Consider the following 22,607-nt stretch of genomic DNA (forward strand, 5'->3'; position numbering starts at 1 on the left):
GGCACCACTAGACTATCATGAGCTTCTCTGTTCTAGGGATGGTTTGTGAATGCTACAATGTTCTTTAGCATCTGTCTAGCCGGTCTAGCTTAGCTAACATCTTCCATACTGGAATCTATGAGGTTTTCATTATTAAAAATTTTGTATTTATAATTATCCTGCACGTGTGTGTGATGTGGAGGTGAGGGTGGTGCACGTGAGATCAGAGGACAACTGAGTGGTCTCGGGTCTCCGACCTTTCTGTCGGCGCTGGGGTGGTGCTCACAATGCCAGGCGTGTAGTGCCTTCACCTGCTGAGCCATGTCAGAAGCCCCATCCATTCTGTAAGCGTGACTGACACTGTCCTTTGTGTGCGGTGCACACCGTATCACCCCGGTCCTCAGTGAGTGGACACCGGTGTACAGGTCCCACCCGAATGCTCACCTTACCTTCTTTGGGTAAGTGAACACAGGTGGGTTCTGGATGTGACTGTTACCGTACTGTTTCTAGGAGATGTGCACTCAAGTTTAGCATGTGGCCACTTGCAGTCAGCAAAGGCAGCGACTCCCTGCCTGTCAGAGCCTTTTTACTGACCTCCAGCACACCGTGGAGATATCACTGCACTCGCTTGCATTTTCTAACACAACAGTAAGTCCCTTTCCAGTGTTTAGAAAGCGTTTGTATTTTCCCATCATGTTCAGTGTTTTGTGCTTTCTTAGTCTCTTGGATTGGTGGTCATTTCTTACTGATTTGTCTAAGAAGTTTGAAATTTAGACAAGTGACTTTTTTGTGTTTTGAGGCAGGATTTCTCTGTGTAGCCCTGCCTGTCCTACAATTCACTCTGTAGACCAGGCTGGCCTCGAACCCAGAGACCTGCCTGCCTCTGCCTCCCGAGTGCTGGGGCCACCTCATCACCTGGCTGGAGCAGTGGTTTCTGGTCCTCTGTGGCACGTGCTTTTTCAGGTCATTGTTTGTAGTCAGGAGGCTTTCTTTTGTTTACGCGAACAGCCAGTTTTATCAGTCTGCTGTGGTTTTTGGTTTTCTGTTTTCTGTAGAGAGGACAACCAGGTGTGGCATCTGGAATGTCTGATGTATTGGTCCACAACACTGAGGGAGGGGTGTTTCTAGCACAGCCCTACAGCAAAATATAGCATCCACAGTACTGGTTACACCCTATTTGAGAAGAACTTCTTGCCAACATCCCTCTGTGCTGCTGGGCTGCTTCCTGGGTCTGGGAGAGCCATGGGGATCTCCCTAGCTATAGACCCTTCCTGTATTCTAGGCCACAATGTGGTATCAGCTCAGGACCTGCATTTCTGCCACAACGGAACGGGAACAAGGCCTTTGTCCTTAGAGCCTGAGCTAGAGCTGCACTGCAGGTCTGCAGTCGGCGGGGCAGGCACACGCTCTGCTGACTTTACACACACAGTTTCCTTTCCCACCCCTGTGGACTTCATGCTGTGTATGGACCACCAAGGACAGAGTGCCATTCCTTTCTACAGAAAGGTACAGTGTTTTCTGTATCACACCACACGGTTCCCACCCATATGCGTGGTGCAAAAGGTGTGTGCCCGAAAGGGTTAGAGGAGGGTGGAACAAATGAGGGCCTGGTTTTTAGATGCTTATTTTGTCTTAATGTTGGATTGTGGGCTGTGAATGGCTTCTGATGGCTAATGGCTCATAATGGTTTCATAAAACCAAGACTTCATGTTAAAGTTCGGCATCTAGCTAGGAGCAGCACTGTACTCTGGTTGGGAAGGGAGGGAAAGAAAGAGGGAAGCACACTCTTCATTCATTCCGCATGGTCCTCGGACTATGGCTGTCCTGGATTCTGTGGCACTAGGAGATACCTTGCCAACCATGCACCATCTGTGTCTCTGTAGTACAGACTTTTCTCGGCCCCTGGAGACCCGGCCTCCTCTATCCCTGGACTTCAGACCATTAGGAGGAAACAGGCTGAGAAGCTAACACCATTACAAGGAGCCGGCTGCCTGGAGCTCAGACAGGAGAGTCTTTTCTCGTCTGTGGTCAGATGTCCTGGTGTGCCATGTCAGGCGACTGAGCAACCAGGGAACTGACTCAAGATGCTTGGCACAGTTCACCCAGACTGGTCATGCCTGGGTGGGCTGAGTCATGGGGAAGCAGAGTGGATATCATCGACATGATCCCATCCTTCCTGACCGAGGAGGGACACGCATGTGTGAACACACAGGGAAGAAAACGGCTGTGCTGTGCTCTGTTCTTCCCATTCAGAACGGATAGTAACTCAGTAACTCTGTCTGAGGTGTGTGTGGTTATAATCAAGTTTGGCTCACACGGAACATGAAACCCAACTCTGAGGACACACACCTCTCTCTGCCTTCAGTCACCCTCCCTTCTCTGGAACAGAACCCCAGCTGGTCCTGAAGGCGAGTCACAACTGGTCTTTTCCAGGTCAGGCCTAAGGTTCATAAGACCCGAAGCTTTTACAGGTAGGAGTGGGAAGGTTTCTACTCTTTGGGAAACATTGACTATAAAATTAAGTACAAGTTTTTATTTAGAATGGAACAGGTAAGTCCAGCCCCATCCTCCTGTGAGCAGCTTGGCAATGCAGTGGGCCATCAGCAGGGTGGGTAACACAGGGACCAAGCAAGCACATGCTGATCAGTGGTTTCCCTGGCGGCTGAGCCCAGATGCACAAATGCAAGAGAAAGCCAGTGCTCTCCACTTCAGGCCACAGTGCCTCGACGTGACTGACGGCAGCCATCACATCTCCCAGGTAGAGGTTCTGAGCACTGAAGCCGATCTGCACGTGGGCAGGGGTTCTTGTAGCAAATCCACAGGACCGCAGCTTGGTGGCCTTCTCTGCTCACACGCCCAGCATTCCTGTCTACAGCAAGTGGAGAAGAGAGACTTACGAATTTTCAGTTCCCAAATCCTGTTTTACTAGACATGGGCCACCCAAGAGGTACGGTTTGTTTGTTGCCTTCTTGGGGCATGGAGAGGAGGAAGCACTGACCCTTCCCTGGCCTCTGTTCCCTCGGCTGCAATGGATGCACTACAGCATTTCTGCATGAGGAGCAAAGGAGGCAGGCGCTCCTCTGCACGGTGCAGCCTCATCCTCTGCAGGGCTCGGGTCTCCAGCCACTGGGCAGCTCCCCATCACTGGCAACGACGAGGCGAGTCAGCAAACCAGCCAGAGCTAGCTGTCACCACGCAAGGCAGACTGGGGCATGACAGGTGACCCGGGACCCTGGCAGCCGGCACCGCGTGCCCTGGAGGAGTCGCCCGTCACTGAACTGGGCCAAGGCACAGATGTGGTCGGCACTCTCCTGGTTCTGGGCCCCATAGACTGTGTCCTCACCAGACAGACTCCCACGCAGGCCCTGTGCTTTCTGTGCTGCCTGCTAGACCCGAGCCAGGCCTGAGCTCAGCTCCTGAAGGAGCTCTCCGGCCAGTTTTCGTGAGGCTTCAGCACAAAGATGATCCGATCTGTACAAGATCTGGTCAAGAAAGCCAACAATCTCATGGGTGACAGCATCCGTGTGGGCCATCTGCAATGAGGGAAGAAAGGAAAGATGAAGACACTACCTGGGGATCCCTCTGTCCGGTACACTCAGCGTGAGGCTGCAGGGGAAGTACGGTTCACCTCTGCTTTGTTTACAAGGTGATTATCAAAGTATGTCTGTCCCCAGCCCACCCCCCTCACAAACAGTGGGGCCAATTCCTGATGACCAACCTCCCCAAAGGGGCCAAAGTGGTCTTAGGCCCTCCAGGTTCATACACAAGCCAGTGGAGGCAGCAAGACTTCCCAGCTCACTGCCACAGCTTTGGGAGTATGTGCTGTAAGAACAGATAGCCCTCCTCACTTGACTGTCAAAGGCTCACTGCCCCCCAGCCGCCAAGACTTCCCCAGAACCACAGTTGAGACTCAAATGTTATCTGTGCAGGACGTTAACCAGGATTCCTTTTAGGTACAGCAGCAATAGGAGCCTCGAGTTTGGAGAAAGACACACATTTGTTGTGTGTCGGTCAAACAAGAGCCTGCAGGCTCAGCCCCAGCTCAGCTTCCTCTTGTCTCACAGGTCTTTCTCTAGGGTGACCAGTCACCTGAGCCTTCACTGGCCCATAGCGCAACCCTTCCTCCCTGGTCCTACTCTGGCCACCAGCAGAGTCAAGCATGCTGGGCAGGGCTGCAGTCTCAGCATTTGACCAGTTACGGTCAGGCTGTGACTGAAGTCACAGGGCTGTGGTGCTGAGAGGGCCTCTGTCCTCCCTGATGTGCCAGTCCCTGATGCCCTAAAGAGTTGATGTGTGTCAGACTCTGGGCAGAGACGGCCGTCACTGCACAGCATAACCTCCCACTTTCCCCGGCATGGCGTCACAAACATGCCCTGCTGGCCTGAGCCACGGCAGTCTGTACAAGGCTTAAGCATAGCAAGTGCAGCAACTTTAGAGCTGTTTCCCCATCTCAGACCCATGTGGGAGGAAGTGCAGTGAAGACAAGAGGGGGTTCACAAAACGCAGTGAGGGCAGGCAGGGTGGAGGGCTCCACACTGACCCATCCTGGCACCAGTCAGTGCCGGAGGGTGGGAGCTGCAGCAGGTGACAGCCGGGGTTCGGAGGTCAGCCCACCAGAAGAGGGCTCTGAGAGGAGAATCCTGTGCGGGAAAGGCCTGTGGGATCGCCGACTCCGGAAGCTGCTGCTCCTGTCTATAATTCACATGTGCAAAAGCAGCTGCAGTGTCTCTCAGCACCTGCATTGTAGTATCTCATATGATGTGTGTATGTAGTCTCATGATTGCCTCTCAGTCTTGGGGACATATACCTGTGGAAGGTCAGGATGATGACTTCTCATGAAGCTGCATAACTTGGATATACAGAAAATATACTAGGATACGCTTCACAACTAGATCTATTGTCCCACAAGGACTGCAAGACACTTAAAAGCCTGCTTTGTTCCTTTTGCTCAGACTAAATCAAGGAAACAACAATTTCCCCCACTCTAACCTAAGCCACACATTCTCACCTCAGAGCAAGTTCATACAGACTGAGTGTTTCTGTAAACGGATCATAAGTTAAAGCCTTTACAGATAATGCACACGGTCAGAGTTACAGATGTCTAACCAAGGTTATTAACACAAAACAACCTAAAAAAAAAATCAGACCAATTTTTCGCTTGCCAAGTCTGGCCAATAAAACCTGACTCCCTTGTGCAGATCTGTCTGTAGCTTGCCCGGGCACTGTGCCCCAGCCTCTGGTCACAGTCTTATTATGCCTAGAACCTTGAACCTTGAATTGCATGGTAAATGGCTCAACTCCTTATTGTTTACCCAAGGAATATGTTATGACCAAGGAGATGTAACTCTTGTGGCTTTTTTTCTTACTGCTCAAGCATCCTGTAAAAAATCATTTAAGCCGGGTGAACAGAGAAGTAAGAGAGAACTGGGATGGAGAACTGAAACACAGGAGAACCAGGAAGAACTAGAACCTAGGAGACAATTAGAGGACAGAAAAACACAGATAAAGAGCATGACCTGAGCAACCCATACCCTCAGATAAAAACAAAAACCCCTTAATTTAAGCTCAGGTTTGCTACACTGTGGAGTTTTTTCTTTGAACCCTGGCTGTAGCCTTGGGAGCTGGACAGCAAGAAGCCAGAGCAGATGGCTACTGAGGGCTGTGGCAAGTCAGAGGCTGGAGCCAGGAGGAGCCAGGCAGAAGCCAGAGGAGCGGTGCCTGTATGGAGATACTGCTCCAGCGGGAGGAGGTTCTAAGGAAGTGGACCTGCTGGCTTCAGCCCAGCTGAGGCTGAAGGCAGGCCCCTGCCAGCTCTCTGAGTCTGCCCTAGGCCGGGCTCCTCGGGTGGTGACACCCCACTGCTCTTACAGAAGTGCCCTTTTGCAAAAGGCTCTCTGTTGCATGTAGATGACTCCTGCCATTGACTGGGATGGGGGTCAGAAGCCCTCTAAAGGCAGGGTGTGTGTTATTAACAGTTGTATCTGTAAGGACAGTCCCTGGTGGCCTGCTGGATGCCAGGATGGAGCACTTGGAGGAACCAGCATATGGCTTTCTCTGCACGCTAGGCAGCTGAACTGACCTGAGTTTCTGTGATGCTGCAGTACCAGGTGTAGATTAGCAATGTTAGTGGGTGGCTGGAACAGGCCTGATCAGGTGTGTGCTGTATAAGGCCCAACTCCCCTCAGAAGTCTCTGTGGGAGTGGGGAATGTGGCCTGTCTTGAATATGGAAACGTTGCTGGAACACCAAGCAGAGAGCTGGTATCTCCAGGAGATTTTGCTGGGGTCCTTTCTCACATCTTAGTTGGAGCCTAGCCACCGTACAGTCTGTGAGGGAGACAGGACTGAAAAGCAGGGGGATGTGTGGCCCTGGAAGACGTCCCAGCAGCAGAGCTGACTCTGTCCACAGAGGTAGTGAGCATTTATGATGAGGTCGGAGTCCCCACTTCCATGATTCAGAAGCACCTACTATCAACTGCATCAGACCTGGTAATCCGTGGTGTGTCTGCACAGCCACCTGTGCCTATCCAGATCCAGTCATGCATGCCTTCCTGCTGCTGTCAACAGCCGACAATTCTGGTACACAGATGCCTGTCTAAGCCTCTGCCATCGGTTCTTTGGGGAGACCTGGGGCAGGATCAGAGTCCCACAGCAGAGTCAGACTTCTTCATGGTAGCTCCCTGCTGGAAATGCCTGAAGACGCCATCTAGGTGTGTAACATGGTGACACAGTGCCACGGGGCATCTTCCCCAGTGCTTGTGAACATTCACACATCTTCCTTGGAGAAGAAAGTGTCTGTCAATTCTAAGAATCTTTACAGATTTAGAATATGTAACTCCTGCCAGATACCCCCTAAATGATTTTCTCCATTCTGAGAGCCAGCCGTGTACTCTGATAGTTCCCTTTGATGCACAGGCTGTAAACTTACATACAGCCCAATGTTTCTGTCTTTTCCTTTTGTTGTGTGTGAGTTTTTGTTGTTGTTGTTGCTTTTTTGAGACAGTGCTTCTCTGTAGCTTTGGAGCCTGTCCTGGAACTAGCTCTTGTAGACCAGGCTGGCCTTGAGCTCAGAGATCCACCTGCCTCTGCCTCCCGAGTGCTGGGATTAAAGGCAGCGCCACCACCGCCCGGCCCTTTTGTTGTTTTTGGTGTCACATTCAAAATGTTACTGCATCTTTTGTCACCATTGGACACACTTCCAGCCAACCCCTTTACAAAGCCATCAATGCATGTGTGCTTCCAGAAGACTCTTTAACTAGCTATTACCTTCCCGAGAGACTCATGTGTTAGGGCTTGGCGCTCAACTGCTAGTACTATTTGGGAGGCGCGGGAAGTATCTGGAGGAAGAGGCCCATGGGGAGTCCTTAGGGAGGTCTCCGTCCCGCTGTTTCCTGAGCACCACAGGTAGACAGGCACTACCATACATTCCTGCCACAGTGATACCTGCCTGACCACAGGTCCAGCACCACGAAGCTACGTGAAAGCAAAATACAGAACAACTCCCTTGTAATTGTCTCACTTCTGACACAGCGAAAGGAAAGCTAACGCACTGGCCGAAGCCTCTTCTGAAGTAATGGCCTTGTCGCTACTAGGAGCGTGTGGTCACCAGAGCTGGACTTCTCTCTCCAGCATGCGGCAGGCAGTGGCTATAACATGAGAAGGACACCCAGCTCTAACTGTGGGTAGTGGCGGCAGGTATGTCCATGCACCTCTTGAACAGCAAGGAGGGTTTTGGGTATGTGCTAACTGTGGCCCTACTGACCTTCATACCCAGAACCCTCTGGGAGGTCATCTACCTTTCACTGAGTATACGGAGGCGGTGCAATCTGGAAAAGGAGCGACTTACATGGGTGACAGCTTCCCAGGCAACTGCATGGCCTTCTGGGGTCCAGAGCAAGAGGCTAAGAAGCAGGCGTCTGACCAGTTGTCTGCATACAGGTGGCCTGGGGTCTGCACTGGGAATCTCAGCTACTTTCAGCAGATCAGCAGCGGAGAGGGGGTCACTTCTGAGCAGCATCAGGAGACGGCTGAGCAATGCCTTCAGCTCCACCTGGGCAATAAAATTCCGAGGGTGAGACCTGAGAGAGGACCTGAGAGAGGACTGAGAGAGGACGTGACACTGGTGACTCTAGGACTTGTCTGAGAGACACAGTCAGGTCCCCAAGCTCGGCTGATTCACACACAGCTCTACGTGAACCAAAATGGGCCCAATGTAAATTTCTTGACTTTCTTTCCTTTTGCCTACAAAGCAGACAGGGCACTATGCCAGGACCTGACCTTTTTTATATGAAGGCAAGTCCTCAGCAGAATGTAGTTAGAATTTTCTTATTGTGGGGAAACAAAAGGCCCCTTGAAGAGGACCCCTCACTATCAGCCACAATCAGCTAGAGCCATAGGCCCACTGGACGGTGCTGGTAAGAATGCAGGCTGCCCCTGCCTGGGCTGCAGAGGGAAGCGCAGGCCACACACACACAAGCACGTCTGTTCTGTTGTAGACACTGGAACAGTTGTTCGTACATGCTCACAGCTCAAGCAGAGGTCACAAGTCTGTGGAATCCACACAATAACAGTGACTGTTCTAAGTCCGTGGGTTGTTTTTGCATAAAAAATATTTATTTCATGTTGAGACTCCTATGGCTCGCAGAGCGAGGCAGAAGCCGGGGGCTGCAGAGATGCGCAGGACCTCGCATCCACGGTCCGTCCTGCAGAAAGGCTCCGCCGGCCTGTTCTGAGAATTCTGCGGGTCTGAGAGCCACTTCTCCCTGAAAGTTTAGGCCCCATTCAGAGCCATCTGTCAGGGATAACGGCACACTGGCAGTGCTGTGTGAGCTCTCCTGACAAGGCTGACGTGAGAAAGGAACCACAGCGCTCTGTTCCCCATGGCCACCACCTCGGCCAATGACATCTCTGGAGTCTGCAAACTCTGAGCACTCTCTGCCTGTACTAGACACTGTTCTGTCCACACTGACTGCACCTCACGTGCCTTCTGTGTCTAGACGCTTCTATAAGGGAGGTGTGTGCTCTTTGAAGTATTTTCCTATTTTCATTCTACATTATAAAAATTTACTTTTGCTCACTATGGAAAACAAGATTAAGGAATGGTGAACAATCCCCCACTCATCCTCTGGAGGCATCCCCACGCTTCATGCATTGGGAGTAACTGTTTCCTGCCCCTCTCCTACGTATCCACGTGTGCCATGAGCCAGTCACATGCATGAGCACTACCTGGTAATGAGACTCTTCCTGGCAATGTGCTAGTCCACCTCAACACTAGCAGCTTATGCAAGCTCAGAGCATTTCAGCTCCTGCAGCTATGACTCTGCTTTGATGCCCACTGTGTACAAGCAGCTGTGTGAATCTCTGCCTTTCCAGGAAGATTCCTACAAGTGAGAAGACAGTGTCTGAAGGGTGTGAGGCCCTGACCAGGCCAAAGGGTACCTACAGTCTTCAGAAAGAATTCATGATTCAATTCAGTGAGCCAGAGCAGATGAACACAGCTGGCAGAGGTGCACCCCAGGCAGGACAGGTGTTCTCTGGCCCAAGGATGGCCAACAGAGGACTGTCTGCCGCTGAGTGAGTGACTCTGACTTACGGGACAGACATCAGCAAACTCCAGAGGTTCTGGCTTCTAGTACTAGGCAGTGGCTGCTGCCCGAGTGCCCAGCTAAGGAGGAACGACAGACAACACCAAGCTACTCTGAAAGGAGTGGCTGCTTTTATTTGGGTGTCTAATCAACCCAAGAAAGACCGAGGCTTACTTTTTTTTTTTTTTTTTTTGAGACAGAGTTTCTCTGTAGTTTTAGAGCCTGTCCTGGAACTAGCTCTGCAGACCAGGCCTCTAACTCACAGAGATCCACCTTCTTCTGCCTCCTGAGTACTGGGATTAAAGGTGTGTGCCACCACTGCCAAGCCCCAAGGCATAGTTTTAAAGAAAAATACTCCTGAATCCAAGTTAGCTAGTAGAAAAAGGTGCCAAATGCAGACCTTTCTAGAAACTAAGTCCATTTTAAGAATTGCGCTTAATCAGTTTAATGATATATATTTGCAATTTTTATTTAGTGTATGGGTGACGTGGGTGACACAAGTGTGTGTGTGTGTGTGTGTGTGTGTGTGTGTGTGTGTGTGTGTGTGTGAAATCTGAGGGTAACTCTGGGGAGTTAGATCTCTTTCCATTCTGTGGGTTCTGGGGGTTGAACTCAGGTCTTCAGACTCGGTGGCAAGTGCTATTATGTGCTGAGTCTTCTCACCAGCCCAAATGTGATGTTTTAAAGTGAAGACTGTTCCCTTTTGAATTATGCAGCAATCTTCAAATACATGTGGGTAACTTCTTTAATATGCTTCATTCTGATCCAATATTATCCTCAAATTTCAATTCTTTCAAATTCCAAGGCTCATCTTCACCATGCTATGGAAGCCTTTAAGTCAGTGATTCTCAACTTCCTAATGCTGTGACCCCTTAATACAGTTATTCATGCTGTGGTGATCCCCAACCATAAAATTATTTTATTGCTACTTCATAACTAGTTTTGCTATAGTTATGAACTGCACTGTAAATATGTGTTTTTCTGATGGTCTTAAGTGACACCTGTGAAGGGGTTGTTTTACACCCCCAGGAGGGCTTGTGGCCCACAGCTAGAGAACCACTGCTTTATGCACATGAAACACAAGACTGCACTAACCTCTGATTCTGGAACAAACAGAAGCACTGTTCCATACACACTGAAACCTGTTCCTTTTCATTACTATAGTAAGGGAAAAAGCACTGGAAGCCAAGGCTTTGTTTTGTTTTGTTGTATTTCTTTGTTTTAATTTATTTTTATTTCCTGTGCATTGGTATTTTCCCTGTAGATAGTTCTGTGTGAGACTGTCAGATTCCCTGGAATTGGAGTTACAATTATGAGCTGCCATGTGGGTGCTGGAAATTGAACCCAGGTCCTCTGGAAGAACAGCCAGTGCTCTTAACCACTGAGCTGTCTCTCTAGGCCTAGACTGAAGCTTTAAAAGCCAGCAAGTAAATGTTTGCAAGGAGGTGACAAAGCTTTAATCAAAACGTGGCTCCCTGAAATAACTACATTCTACATAAATAACAGCATCTTTGCCATAGACAGATGCCCAGTCCTGTGCATAGAAACTCTGTTATTTAGATGACCAAATGGTTACATCATGTGATTCCCTCAGGAGGAGTCTGGCTGATGTCGGAAAGTGGTAAGTGAGACAGAAGGAGACTGGCCAGGCTGCTGGGTGGGGTAGGGGGTTGGGGGGAGGTGGGAGAGAAGACAGTGGCTCAGAGCCAGGCTGCTGGTGAGGCGGGGGGGAGAGAAGACAGTGGCTCAGGGGCCAGGCTGCTGTGGGGGGGGGGAGAGAAGACAGTGGCTCAGGGGCCAGGCTGCTGGGGGGGGGGGAGAGAAGACAGTGGCTCAGGGGCCAGGCTGCTGGGGGGGGGGAGAGAAGACAGTGGCTCAGAGCCAGGTTGCTGTGGGGGGGGGGGGAGAGAAGACAGTGGCTCAGGGGCCAGGCTGTCTTGGGACAGAGCAGCGTCTCAGAGCAGCTGTCATGCCTGCGTGTCATCTCCTAGAGCATGGACCCTGGGGTGAGCATGAGGGCAGCTGAGGCCACTGAGCAGAAGAACCTGGGATCAAATAACCCTGGGGACAGGAGGCCCAGAGCACGAGAAGCCTGGCGGCTGGGGCAGCCTCATCTCGGGTCCCTGCGGAGGTGGGAGAACACACGGTCTGCGAGCTAAGTCACCCAGCACACATGACAAGCGTCCTGAGCCTGAGTGGGGCTCAGAGGTGAACCCAGTATAAGTCCTGCACTCACCATAGTCTGCGCTCTCTGCCGACTCCCGTCCTGCGGGCTGTAATAGAACACCAAGAGCCACAGCAGGTCTGCAGGGGGCTCAGCTTCCTCCTGCAGCAGCTGTTCCACGGCCAGATCAACCCATCCTCCAAAGTGGGTGAACAAAAACCAGCTCTCGAAGGGATCTCGCTGGGACCTGGAACAGAGCAAGACACACATATGGCAGCTGGCAACCTCGATTCGATCCTTCTTCCTTTTGTTCAAAGTAACTTTAATGTTTGTGAACTAGTACTTTAAATTGTACTTCCCCAAGGAAGAAAGACCCTCAGAGACAAACTGGATTCAGAAAACCTTTGTGTCTCACCTAAGCCCATCACAGGACAAACCAAGGGACCCTCCCATGCCCACATGCAATGATATTTATGAGAGAGATCTGGGGACTGGCGGGGGTGGAGGGGCAGCATGAGGAGGAAGAGGTGAGGGAACAGCAGAAAAACACTACTCTCACAAGTGACTCTGGTAGTGTCATGTGTGAGGGTGCACTCTGTAATCCTGACAGTCCCAGCACGACAAGGGTGGAACAGCCTAAGCTCCTTAGGGGAACCTTTGTTCAACGGGGGCATCATGGCCTCTGCAGGGTCTGCAGGGCTTGTGGAGTCCCCAAGTTCTAAGCATGGTTCTTGCCTTCTGATCACTGTCCCATACCTCCCCTAGAACGTGTGATTTATATGTTTTAAATCATGTTTGCAGGACTGAAGGGAAGAGGAAGGCAGGTGCCACCACTGCACAGGCTGAAGGGGCGGGGCTGCACAAGTCCTCTCCCACAGACCTAGTCCCCCTCCCACAGACCTCATCAGCGAGTATACTGAGCAGTCAACCCTACTCACAATGCCGCCCTGTCTGGACTGACCTTCCCCTCTCTTCTTCCGAGGGGGGGGGGACTTATGCTGCTCCACAGCCTTTCCTACAAGCAGACCTCAAGGCTCACTGAGTGCACAGGCACTGGCAGTGACCCCACCCGACCACCAGCCTTTTGTGTGAGCTGTTATAAGAATTTGCCAGGGAGAAGTGTTTGATGGACAAAGCATTCGATCATAAATGTGAGCACAGCAGCACCTACGCTCGGCACACTAGAGAAACTCGGAGAGGGGACAAGAGGGCCTTGGGCAAATGAAGAACATGCAGTCATTTATCCTCTGAATGTGAGCAAGCTCAGAAGGGGTGGAGACATTATGAGATGGGGGCAAGCCTGTGTGGGAATGCTTTTGGAGAGCAGCACCCGGAGGGGGGCCTCCACCATGCTGCCTGTTAGCTTTGGAGACTTATTTATTTTTACATTTATGTGTGTGTGTCTGTTTATATGTGTCTGTGCATGTAAGTGGCCACAAAGCCCCAAAAGGGGCATCAGAACCTCTGGACCTAGAGTTATCTTGGGTTGTGAGCTGCCTACTGTGGGTGTCAGGAACCGACCGAGTCCCCTACAGAATGCATGTGCTCTGAACCACTCAGCCATCTCTCTAGCCTTGGAGAGATTAGAGAAATAATGGCAAAGAATAAAAGGGGGTGGGATGCAAACAGTTAACATTTCCTCCCTCTGGTCAGGAGCTCAGTCTTCTTCCTAGGGAACCAGGGACAGCTTCATGTGGTAGCCAGGGGCTCAACATATGGGGGTGCTGTTCATTTCTGGAGCCTCTCTCCTTTGCAGACCTTACTAAAACTGACTATGTAGATGCCCTTGCAATGCTGGCTGCTCACTTTGACCCACACTTTCTCCACTTCTCACCCACTGTCAGACAGTACGTGTGCTTGTCTGAGAGGGGTCAAGCAAAGCCTTCAGCTGCCAACCTGTTCAAAGTGGTCAGGGTGCTCACCCATGAGAATGGTCTTCAACTGCTTCTCTGAGGAGCTGTGAAATGTTCAGCAGAGGCTGGAGCCGATGTCTCTGTGGGATAGCTGTGGGTAGAGAGAAGTCAGGGGGGAACTGAAGGAAAGCCACACCCATGGGGAGACACCCGCAGCTTAGACTAAAAGCATTGTGCAGAAATGCCCCCGCCCCCGCCACTCACAGAACCATGTCACACTTGTCTCAACCAGGACCTGTCTCTGAGTCAAACCTGAGTTTCTTTTGTTGTCACAGGGTCTTACTACTATAGCCCAAGCTGCTCTTGACTCTCTACATAGCCCAGACACAGGGTCTTACTACTATAGCCCAAGCTGCTCTTGACTCTCTACATAGCCCAGACTGGCCTTGAATTTACTATTTGTCCGCCTCTGCCTTCCAGGAACCAGGACTATAGCCCTGCACGCCATGCCTGATTTCAGGTATCTTTACCTAGAGTACACAGAAGTGAGGAAAAGCTTCCCTCCATAGCTCCCTAGGACTTGGCTGGCCTTGTTGCAGATGCTCTGCATTTTTCTTTCCGTATTCTGGCTCCGTCTCAAATTTGTGACACCAAAATACTATTCAATATGTCCAATAAGGACAAGAAATGGCTAGCTCAACTGTTTTGCTGGGGTGTGATTAGGCCAAGGAAAAAGCACAAACAGAACTGTTGTGTGTCTGGTTTCACACCTGCCTCAGAGCATCTGATCAGCATGTATCTGTAGCTAAGATCAACCACGGACAGCTCCAGAGGTAGAGAAGCCACAGCTGCTGGAGGAACAGCAGCCCCTCCCTGAGGCCAATGGCATTTCCTCCCTCTACTTTTCTTCTCCTGTAGTGTGAAGTTCATCAGCAGTGACTTTTTACGACCCAGGACCTCACCATGCACATGAAGGACAGTTCTGATGAGCTGTGTCATAGGTAGCATCAACGCCTAGCTGATCAGTTTTTGCTTAAAGTCACTTGCTGTCTTTGGGGGATGGGAAGGCAGGCGCTTGAGTCCATGCTGTGGAACATGACTGAACAGCACCCAGGTCTCAGAACCCAGGCTCCAGTGTTATTAGGAGCCTCAGTGAGGCTTACACAGTGGGCTGAGGACAGTCACAGTCCTTTTCTATTCTGCTGATGCCTTTTCCTACTGTGTCCCCACTGAAATGAAAAAAAAAAAAAAAAAAAAAAAAAGAGAGAGAAGGCTATGACCGCTCCTAGCTATGGTGGGAGAAGATTTCAAAACCACCATGCAGGCATCCCACTGAAGCCAATGTGGTCACCCATCCCAGCTCTGTCAGAGGGTTCTGCCACGTAAGTCACCTTGGGTAGGACCCTACATCTTACAGGAAAAGGTAAAGATATTTAGACTTTGTAAAAATGCTTTGAAATTCTGGACTGTCCGCTTACCTCAAACAGATCTTACTCAAGAGTGGGGGAAAGAAGTCACAGTGGCCACAGCAGGGAAACATGAGCCTTCATCCTTTCCCTTCCTGTCACAGGCCTTGTCTACAGACTGTCGACTGGCGTCAGAGGGAAAAGGCTCCTTTATGCTCCATAGCTGAGACATTCCCTAAACATGAGCTCATAGACACAGCCGCAGATCAACACCAGATTACAGACATGGCCTAGAGTGGCAGATGAATCAGGAAAGACTGGGGCCTAACAATAGAATTTTAGAATCTTTTCAAAATCTTCTCCTTGGCTTGGATGAAAAAAGAAATCTCCCTGAACTTCTCTGGCCTCATCCTTCACTTTACCCTTTGTTCTGTAACAAGGCTGCATGGAGAAAGAAAACAAACAAAGCCTCTGTTGCGTTCTGTCTCAGCCTGTCCCTAAGCCTCAGCAAGGCTGCTATGGACGGACAATCCCATCTTTTCCCTTATCAGCCCTGGAAGCAAAGCAATGTCTTCTGAGAAGGAAGAGAAGACCTGGGAGGCAGCCACTATGACACAGGTGAAGGCACCTCAACTCACCTTCTGGGTGCTGGGACAGCAAGGCAGTGAGGGACGGAGCAGCATACGGGAAGTAGGTCTTGAGAGAAAACTTCATCTACAAGAGTCAAAATGGAAGTGGCATGATCGCTGGGACTGGGGGGCGGTGAGAACAATAAACCTCTGGCTGCCTCAGCCCCAGAGACCAGACCCACTGTCATAACACAGCAGAAGGTATCCTCATTTTATAATCTCTTAAGAGGCCAAACATCTTCTGGAACTTAGGGGAGTCACATCATCTTGCTGCCATTTTTACCGAAGTTTCTGTTCACACAAGTCCAGCCACAAACGTTATCTTCTATTTCAGAGAGTTGCTAACACTTGTGGGACAGGACCTCACTGTGGCATTTATGACAACCAAAAGCTGAGAGCACGAGGCTGTGCATACTAACTGCATCTCCCAAGGACATGGAGGTTTTGCAATAAAACTAACACAGGTAAAGTCTACAACACAAGAGTTACAGGCTCTAAGTATAAAGCTTGGAATCTTGGGTGAGCATGTGAATCCCCCTGACCAGAACCTCCTCATGACACACAGAATGCTGCTGTCACCCTGGGGAGTAGGTCAACCCCCGAACCCTAGGCTGGCAATATTTTAATTTCAACAGAGATCAAGAATTACACCCCAAATTTCACACAGACACACCAAGCATGCATGCTTCTGATCTAGTCTTCCCGGTCACAGGACTCATGCACCAGGATTTGCTTATCTGCCCTCACAGATGAGCAGAATTAGCACTGCTCTGGACACTCATGTCTGTCTTTGTCGCAGGTCTTTTCGAGGGTGAGTACCATGGAAGAGGTAACTCTTCAAGCCAACAGTGCTCCATCCCCATCAGCTGCCAACACTGGGTGCTGTGGGACTCACTGGCTTTAGCTGGTCTGCCTGGTACGAAACATTCCTTCACACGTTTGATTCTGAGCTTGCTCTGTGTGGCAGGTGATGCTGACCCCATTCATGTGCTCAGCAACAATTTGAATAGCGTTCTGAAGTGTGTGTCCATTAAAAAAAAAGCAAAATACAAAATACTGGCTGTTGCTTCCTACAAAGTTGCAAGAGACAAAGTCTTCCAGGATGAATACTGAAAATGTCCTCTAAGCTGCTGGACAACCTGTTCATCTTCACAGCCATCTACACAGAACATTTTTAATGACTACCTTTGGACATGGTTTCCTTTCGTCCCATCTGTTTCCACCTCAGAAGTCCTGGGGCCACCTTGAGCTGCGGCTCTGTGCCCTGCTGTCCCAGGGACCTTAGTGAGAAGCGGGCTTGGTTCCCATGCTGAGGCCCTTCTTGTTCTTGTCAGATTTAACAGTATTCTGCCTCATGGGATAACTTCATCTGTGGGAGACTCAACACAGCCCACTGCCTGTGTGTCCACCTGCTGCTGAGCAGGCACACTGGGGCGACAGGAGCAGAGGGAAGGAAGCTCATACGAGACTCCCTGACGAAGGGAAACGAGCTGGGTAAGAAAGCACTGTACTTTGTAACCAACATGGCAGGGCCTGTGAGACCCAACTCTGAACCCCGTAAATGAGCACTTCTATTCTTGTCATCCAACAAATGCTCAACACAACATGTTTACAGCAGAGCGCACATGTAAAAATAGCTGAGCACCAGAAACCAGAAAATGGCTATGCTGTGGTTCATCTGTGCAGTGGACTGCCACAGAGCCACCTCTTACCACAGTGTTAGAGGCCTAACGCCATCTTTAAAGCACCGAGAAGAGAATCTAGGCTCAGCTTTCATATGTGCTGCCCCTCTGTGTTTCTCATAAAGGGCAAACAAAACTAAACCCAAAACCATTATTGTCGTCCCATGTAGCTAATCAAAGTGTTCTGGAGAAAGGTAATAATGAATACAAAACTCAGCCTGGGTTTGCTGGGTGCAAGAGGCAGGGAGGCAGGTGGGAGCACATGGGAGCCAGCACACCAGTGACCCAGGTGTTGTCTGGGGTGAGAGGCAGGTGGAGCCCGTGAGAGTCAGCACACCAGTGACCCAGGTGTTGTCTGGGGTGGGAGGCAGGTGGAGCACATGGGAGTCAGCACACCAGTGACCCAGGTGTTGTCTGGGGTGGGAGGCAGGTGGAGCACATGGGAGTCAGCACACCAGTGACCCAGGTGTTGTCTGGGGTGGCTTCACTGGCTTTTTTGCCCGTGGTAACTGAAAGGGAGGGGTCAGCACAGACAGAACAGGACACGACTATGAGCACTCGTCAGTGGACTCCTGAGTCGTCAGTTGAGATGGTGGCTGTCAGGGGCAGCCCCAGGAAGAGAAGATAAAACATCGCAGGTTAGGAGGCTGCTGCTCTTCTGTGTGTGGAGCCAAAGGCAGGTGACAAATTCTTGTCCGGTTTTGGATTCCTACCTTGCCTAAAACTAGGGCCCAGTGTGATCTCTTACTCCTAGACATACATGGCCGCAGTCAGTGTCTTAAATCAAAGGTGCTGTAACTCCATCACAAACCACAGCACCAAGGCCAGCAGACACTCATGGCAAACTCAGAACAACATTCAAGTCAATGCTGAGGAAAAAACTTTCTCTCGTTCTCTGCCCCAACTTGGGCATCCCAGAAGTCCAAATGAGGACAAGGTCTGCCGGAGGCCATTTCCTCCCTGGGGACACCAAGAGTATGGTAAGGGAGGACGCGTGTGTTTACCACTGTGCTCACAACAGAGAGTGCCAGCCAGATGCCAAGCTGGGAATCATCAATGCTGATTCTCCAGGGAAGGAGGGATGGCAAGAGTAAGTCACAATGTGCACGGTTGCCTTAGGAAGCAAACATCTGCTAAACCCTGTGACCGCCACAGCCTTGGGCTGAACACCCTAGCTCTGCCCTCCAAAGCGAAGCTGCAGACGGCAGCACAGAGGACCACGCAGGCTCTCCTTCACTGGAAAGGTGTCTAGGACCAGCGCCATTCCATGTAGGCAAAGCACCACAAAACATCCCTGTGATAGGAAAATCTCCTGTTTCACACAGTCATTCTAACCGGCCAGCAGCCCTCACAGATGCTGTCCAACCTCTCTGCTGAGGGGAACTTGGAGTCCTTTGATCTACTGGTGGTATCGAACTTCTACTACTTCTTCAAGTCCCTCCCTGTCTCCACCTCCTGTTGGTCCCAGGGCTCTGGTGGGAATAAAGACAATGACCACTGGGCACGCCCAGCCTGCAGTTTCTACAGTACATCCTAGGTAATCTACACAATGTTTCTTGATGGCCACGGGGCCAGCTGCAGACAGAAGAGCAAGCACAGAGAGCGAGGGAACAGGGATGAGGCTAGTGGGGATTCTCCCTCTAGAGAGATGGCCAACGTGAAGACACAGTCAAGACACAGCAGTGGACAAATGGTGACGGGCACAGGGCATGGGGAAGGCAGACAAAATCTTTACTAATTTTCAATTAAGTGTTTCATCTCTGCAGGAGCTGGTTCTTTGGAAGCTTTCTTTGTGAACAAGACTCCACCACCATTTCTGGAAACAAGGCTGGGAGTGTAGCCAGTGTCAAAGCATGCATCTAGCACGTGTGAGGCTGTGGGTGGTCTCCTTTCAGCACATTTCCAAACGGCCACCGCGGCCTCCTTCCCTCTGAAGTGACTGAGCAGCGCTCACAGCATGATGTACCTGCTTGTGTTCTTTTTCCAGAGCGTCTGCCCAGCACGACATGAAGACCTGAAGAGCGGCGAGCACCTCTGGGGCTCCGTCCGTCTCCAGCAGCACAGACCTGGAGAGAGTCAAGGGAGACGGTTCATCCTGGGTGAAGGAAGGAGGAAGCAGCCGCCCCTCAGGTCTCTCCCCCACCCCTGCCCATGGGCTGGCTTCTGTTCTCAAGCACCTTGGTGTTCATGGAGCACAGCGCCAGCAGCATGTCACCGGGACTGGACTAGCTGCCTGGAAAGTGACACCCTCCATCGGAATCACCAGAGAGGACTGAGGAATCAGACGTACGTGGGTTTGGTTTCCATCCATTTTTATATAATTAACTTTTTTTAAGAAAAAAAAATTTTTCTCAAACTTTGACTTAAACAAAAACACTAGCCTGTCTTCTTACATCTGTGACCATTGATAAACATAAAGTTGGTATGTTTTAACAGTAACACAAATGGTGAGGTATTGGTTGTAAAACTTCCCTTCCTAGGTCTGGAGAGATGGCTCAGTGTTAAGAGCACTTGCTGCTTTTCCAGGAGTTAAATTCAACTGCCAGCCTCCATATCAGGCAGCTCACAACTCTCTGCACCTCTGCGGGCAAATGCACCCATCTGCATATACCCACACAGACATGCAAACACCTACAGATAATTACAAATAATAAATCTTTAAAAATTCCTTTCCTGGAGCCTGCTGTCTGCCCTGGAGCCCTTCCTCCATGTCTTATGTGAGAAACAGGTGGCTGAAGGCAGCCCAGACCCCCAAAGCTGCTCACACCCACATGGGGCCAGAAGCTTTAGTCTGTCTTTAGGACTCTGCTGTTAGAGTCACCATGATCCTCCAGAGCAGAACCAACCTGGTGTGGTACATACTCCTTACCTGTCCTCAGGACCCAAAACCACCACGCTGTTGAAACGTGGGCTTGTGCTGCCTTTCAGAAGGTTCTGTTCAGAATAGCTGTGTCTTTGACAATGCCCAGTCAGCCCTCCTGTGGTGAAGGGCTGTACTGCTTGCTTTACTTGGATCTGGGGGAAACCCTGCGTGCATATTTCACTAATTCAATTCCACTCCTCTACCACTGAGTATAAAAAGGTTCAGGAATACCACCTCATTCCTACTACTACTGCCTTTTCAATGCACACTAACTTCTGAGTTTTCACCACTAACTATAAAAAACTCAAGCCTCAAGACAGTCAAAGACTACTGCAAGGATTTCTAATTGTTTGGAAGCTGAGCATTTCCAGACCAACTACTCCCAAAGACATTGTATTTACCTGAACATTTCATCTACAATCCTGAAGATGGCAGGATGGCAGGCTGCTTGAGGCTATAAAAGGAAAAGACCGTGAGACGGTGAAATACAATAGGCGTCCATCGTTAGCAACTTTGGATGATCAGAAAAACAAAGGGTCCATGGCTGCTCCAGAAAAGGGGCACATTCCTTTTCTAAGCAAAAAAAGCACTGGGTGCATTGAAAAACACACACAAAATGCCAGCAGTGGGCAGGGACTGTGGGCAAACTTTACTTCTTTTTATATTTCTATTATATCCTCTATTTTTTCTAATAAGCCCATATACGTAGAAAAAAGAGTAAGGTTCATGAGCACTTTATGACTCAGGCCACGAGACCTGCCTTAGGACCTCCTCAGCTGGCCTAGAGACACCCCAGCGCTGCCTCCACTCCGAGTTTGTTAATGAGCACTAAGTAAGAAACAGGGGGTCTTATGCTGGGCATTCAGTGCAGGACACATTTAGCAGTTAATAGAAAGAACAGCCTGTTGGTGGGTTCTTGATGGTTCCAATCCAAAAAAGCTGGCTCCCTCAGTGGGCCTTACCAGTGTCCACATATTTTTTGGTCAGAACATAACACTTGAGTTTATAGGAGATTTTAAAAATCCCATTTGCATTATAAAACTCACAGTGGCACCCAGATATGCATAGGGCAGGCTCTAATGAAGGGAATTTCTGAGTCATTTTGTGCTTGCTATGACTAGTTTTGGGAAACATTTCTCATTGCCATATCAGGCCCTATGTGTCACTTTTCTGAACAATTCCAAAGAAAGCTCAGTGTCTATCTCCTTGGCTTCCCATTTGTTAGTTCTGCCACAGCAGCTTAACTTGCAACATGGAGTATGTGCCATCCAGTGGTCATATGTGAGCATTACAGACTGCCACTCAAAGACATTTATGATTTGCAAGTTAATGCTTTCTGACTTTGAAATAAAGTAACCATGATTTCTAAGCCTTTATCCAAATGAAGTGAACCTCAGATTCTCATGAACGTGTTACCTACTTAAGAAATGAACGACAGAGGAAGGGCAGGTTATTTCTTACTCTGATCTCAGAAAGTCATTTAATTTGCCTGCTCCTCAGCCTCACTATAAACACTTAACAGTTGTTAGGGGATTTGGACACAGGCCCAAAAAACACTGAAGGGGTTTCTATGTGATCATAATGTAAAAGTCCAAACAGGAGAAAAGCAAATTGCATGTCTTAAAGAAATCAGCTAAGTCTGCCAGGATAATTCTCTTTTACGTGGGAATGCACCCTCTAACCCCCACACCCAGCCATAAGACCAGACCTGGATTCAGGAAGGTAAAGTCATTTTCTTTTATCCCAGCCCCTCCCTAGCCACTGAACATTGGAGAATCATGTGGGCTGATGATACGGATTTCTAAATAGTAAAGAAAAAGAAGATGCAAGGGGCACCTGAGTGGCCACCAAAACCACAAGAGGACATAAGGAAGGGTGTTCTAACCTAGTTTGTCAAAGAGAAAACTGGATGAGCTTTGCTTTGATGCAATGGTTTCCTTCTGAACAGATCAGCTGGTGATTCCATGCACCCTCTCTATGTGGTTGGACTCTACAGGTAGATTCTTTCTCTGTAAGGACTCCAGATCCATGGTTTCTCCCAGCTACTTTAGATTCTAAAACAGGAAGAGACAAGCAGATGGGGCACCTCTTGAAATAGCCAGGACAAGGGTGGATGTTGAGGTTTAGCCATCCTATTGCTCTCACCGAGAGCCCCTTTCTCCTCCACACTCCTTACTGGAGGTTTTCCCAGGACAACACTTCAGTGCTGGTAAGTTACTTCCTAAAGATCAAAGTATTTCCCAGTCCCTGTGGCACACTTAAGCCAATTTTCTCACCAGAACTAGAGTTCTCATGCATGCTTCTCTGAAAGTCAAATTCTACCTCTTACAGAATCCCTGTGAGGAGGAGGCAGAGTGTTTTATAGGTCATCAGAGGGACATCAAAGGTCACTCAGCATTCCAGGGCTCTACAGCTTTGCCCTAAAACAAGAAATCTGTGCAATTATCTT

At 49.8% G+C, this 22,607-nt stretch overlaps 1 protein-coding gene across 1 annotated transcript in view; it reads right to left on the reverse strand.

The window, feature by feature from the left end:
• Positions 1–2,513: 2,513 nt before the first annotated feature.
• The window catches only part of Fancc (FA complementation group C), a 108,709-nt gene continuing 88,615 nt past the window's right edge, over positions 2,514–22,607 (reverse strand). Inside the window, exons 9-16 of the mRNA XM_038332409.1 lie at positions 20,560–20,612; positions 19,262–19,361; positions 15,623–15,698; positions 13,648–13,729; positions 11,798–11,972; positions 7,824–8,027; positions 3,323–3,512; positions 2,514–2,848 (exon numbers count right to left, since the gene is read on the reverse strand). Of these exons, the coding sequence (XP_038188337.1) occupies positions 3,366–3,512; positions 7,824–8,027; positions 11,798–11,972; positions 13,648–13,729; positions 15,623–15,698; positions 19,262–19,361; positions 20,560–20,612 (837 nt within the window). The 3' untranslated portion in view covers positions 2,514–2,848; positions 3,323–3,365. The remainder of the gene's footprint in view (positions 2,849–3,322; positions 3,513–7,823; positions 8,028–11,797; positions 11,973–13,647; positions 13,730–15,622; positions 15,699–19,261; positions 19,362–20,559; positions 20,613–22,607) is intronic.

Source organism: Arvicola amphibius, chromosome 6 (assembly GCF_903992535.2).
Source record: "Arvicola amphibius chromosome 6, mArvAmp1.2, whole genome shotgun sequence".
NCBI lineage: Eukaryota > Metazoa > Chordata > Mammalia > Rodentia > Cricetidae > Arvicola > Arvicola amphibius.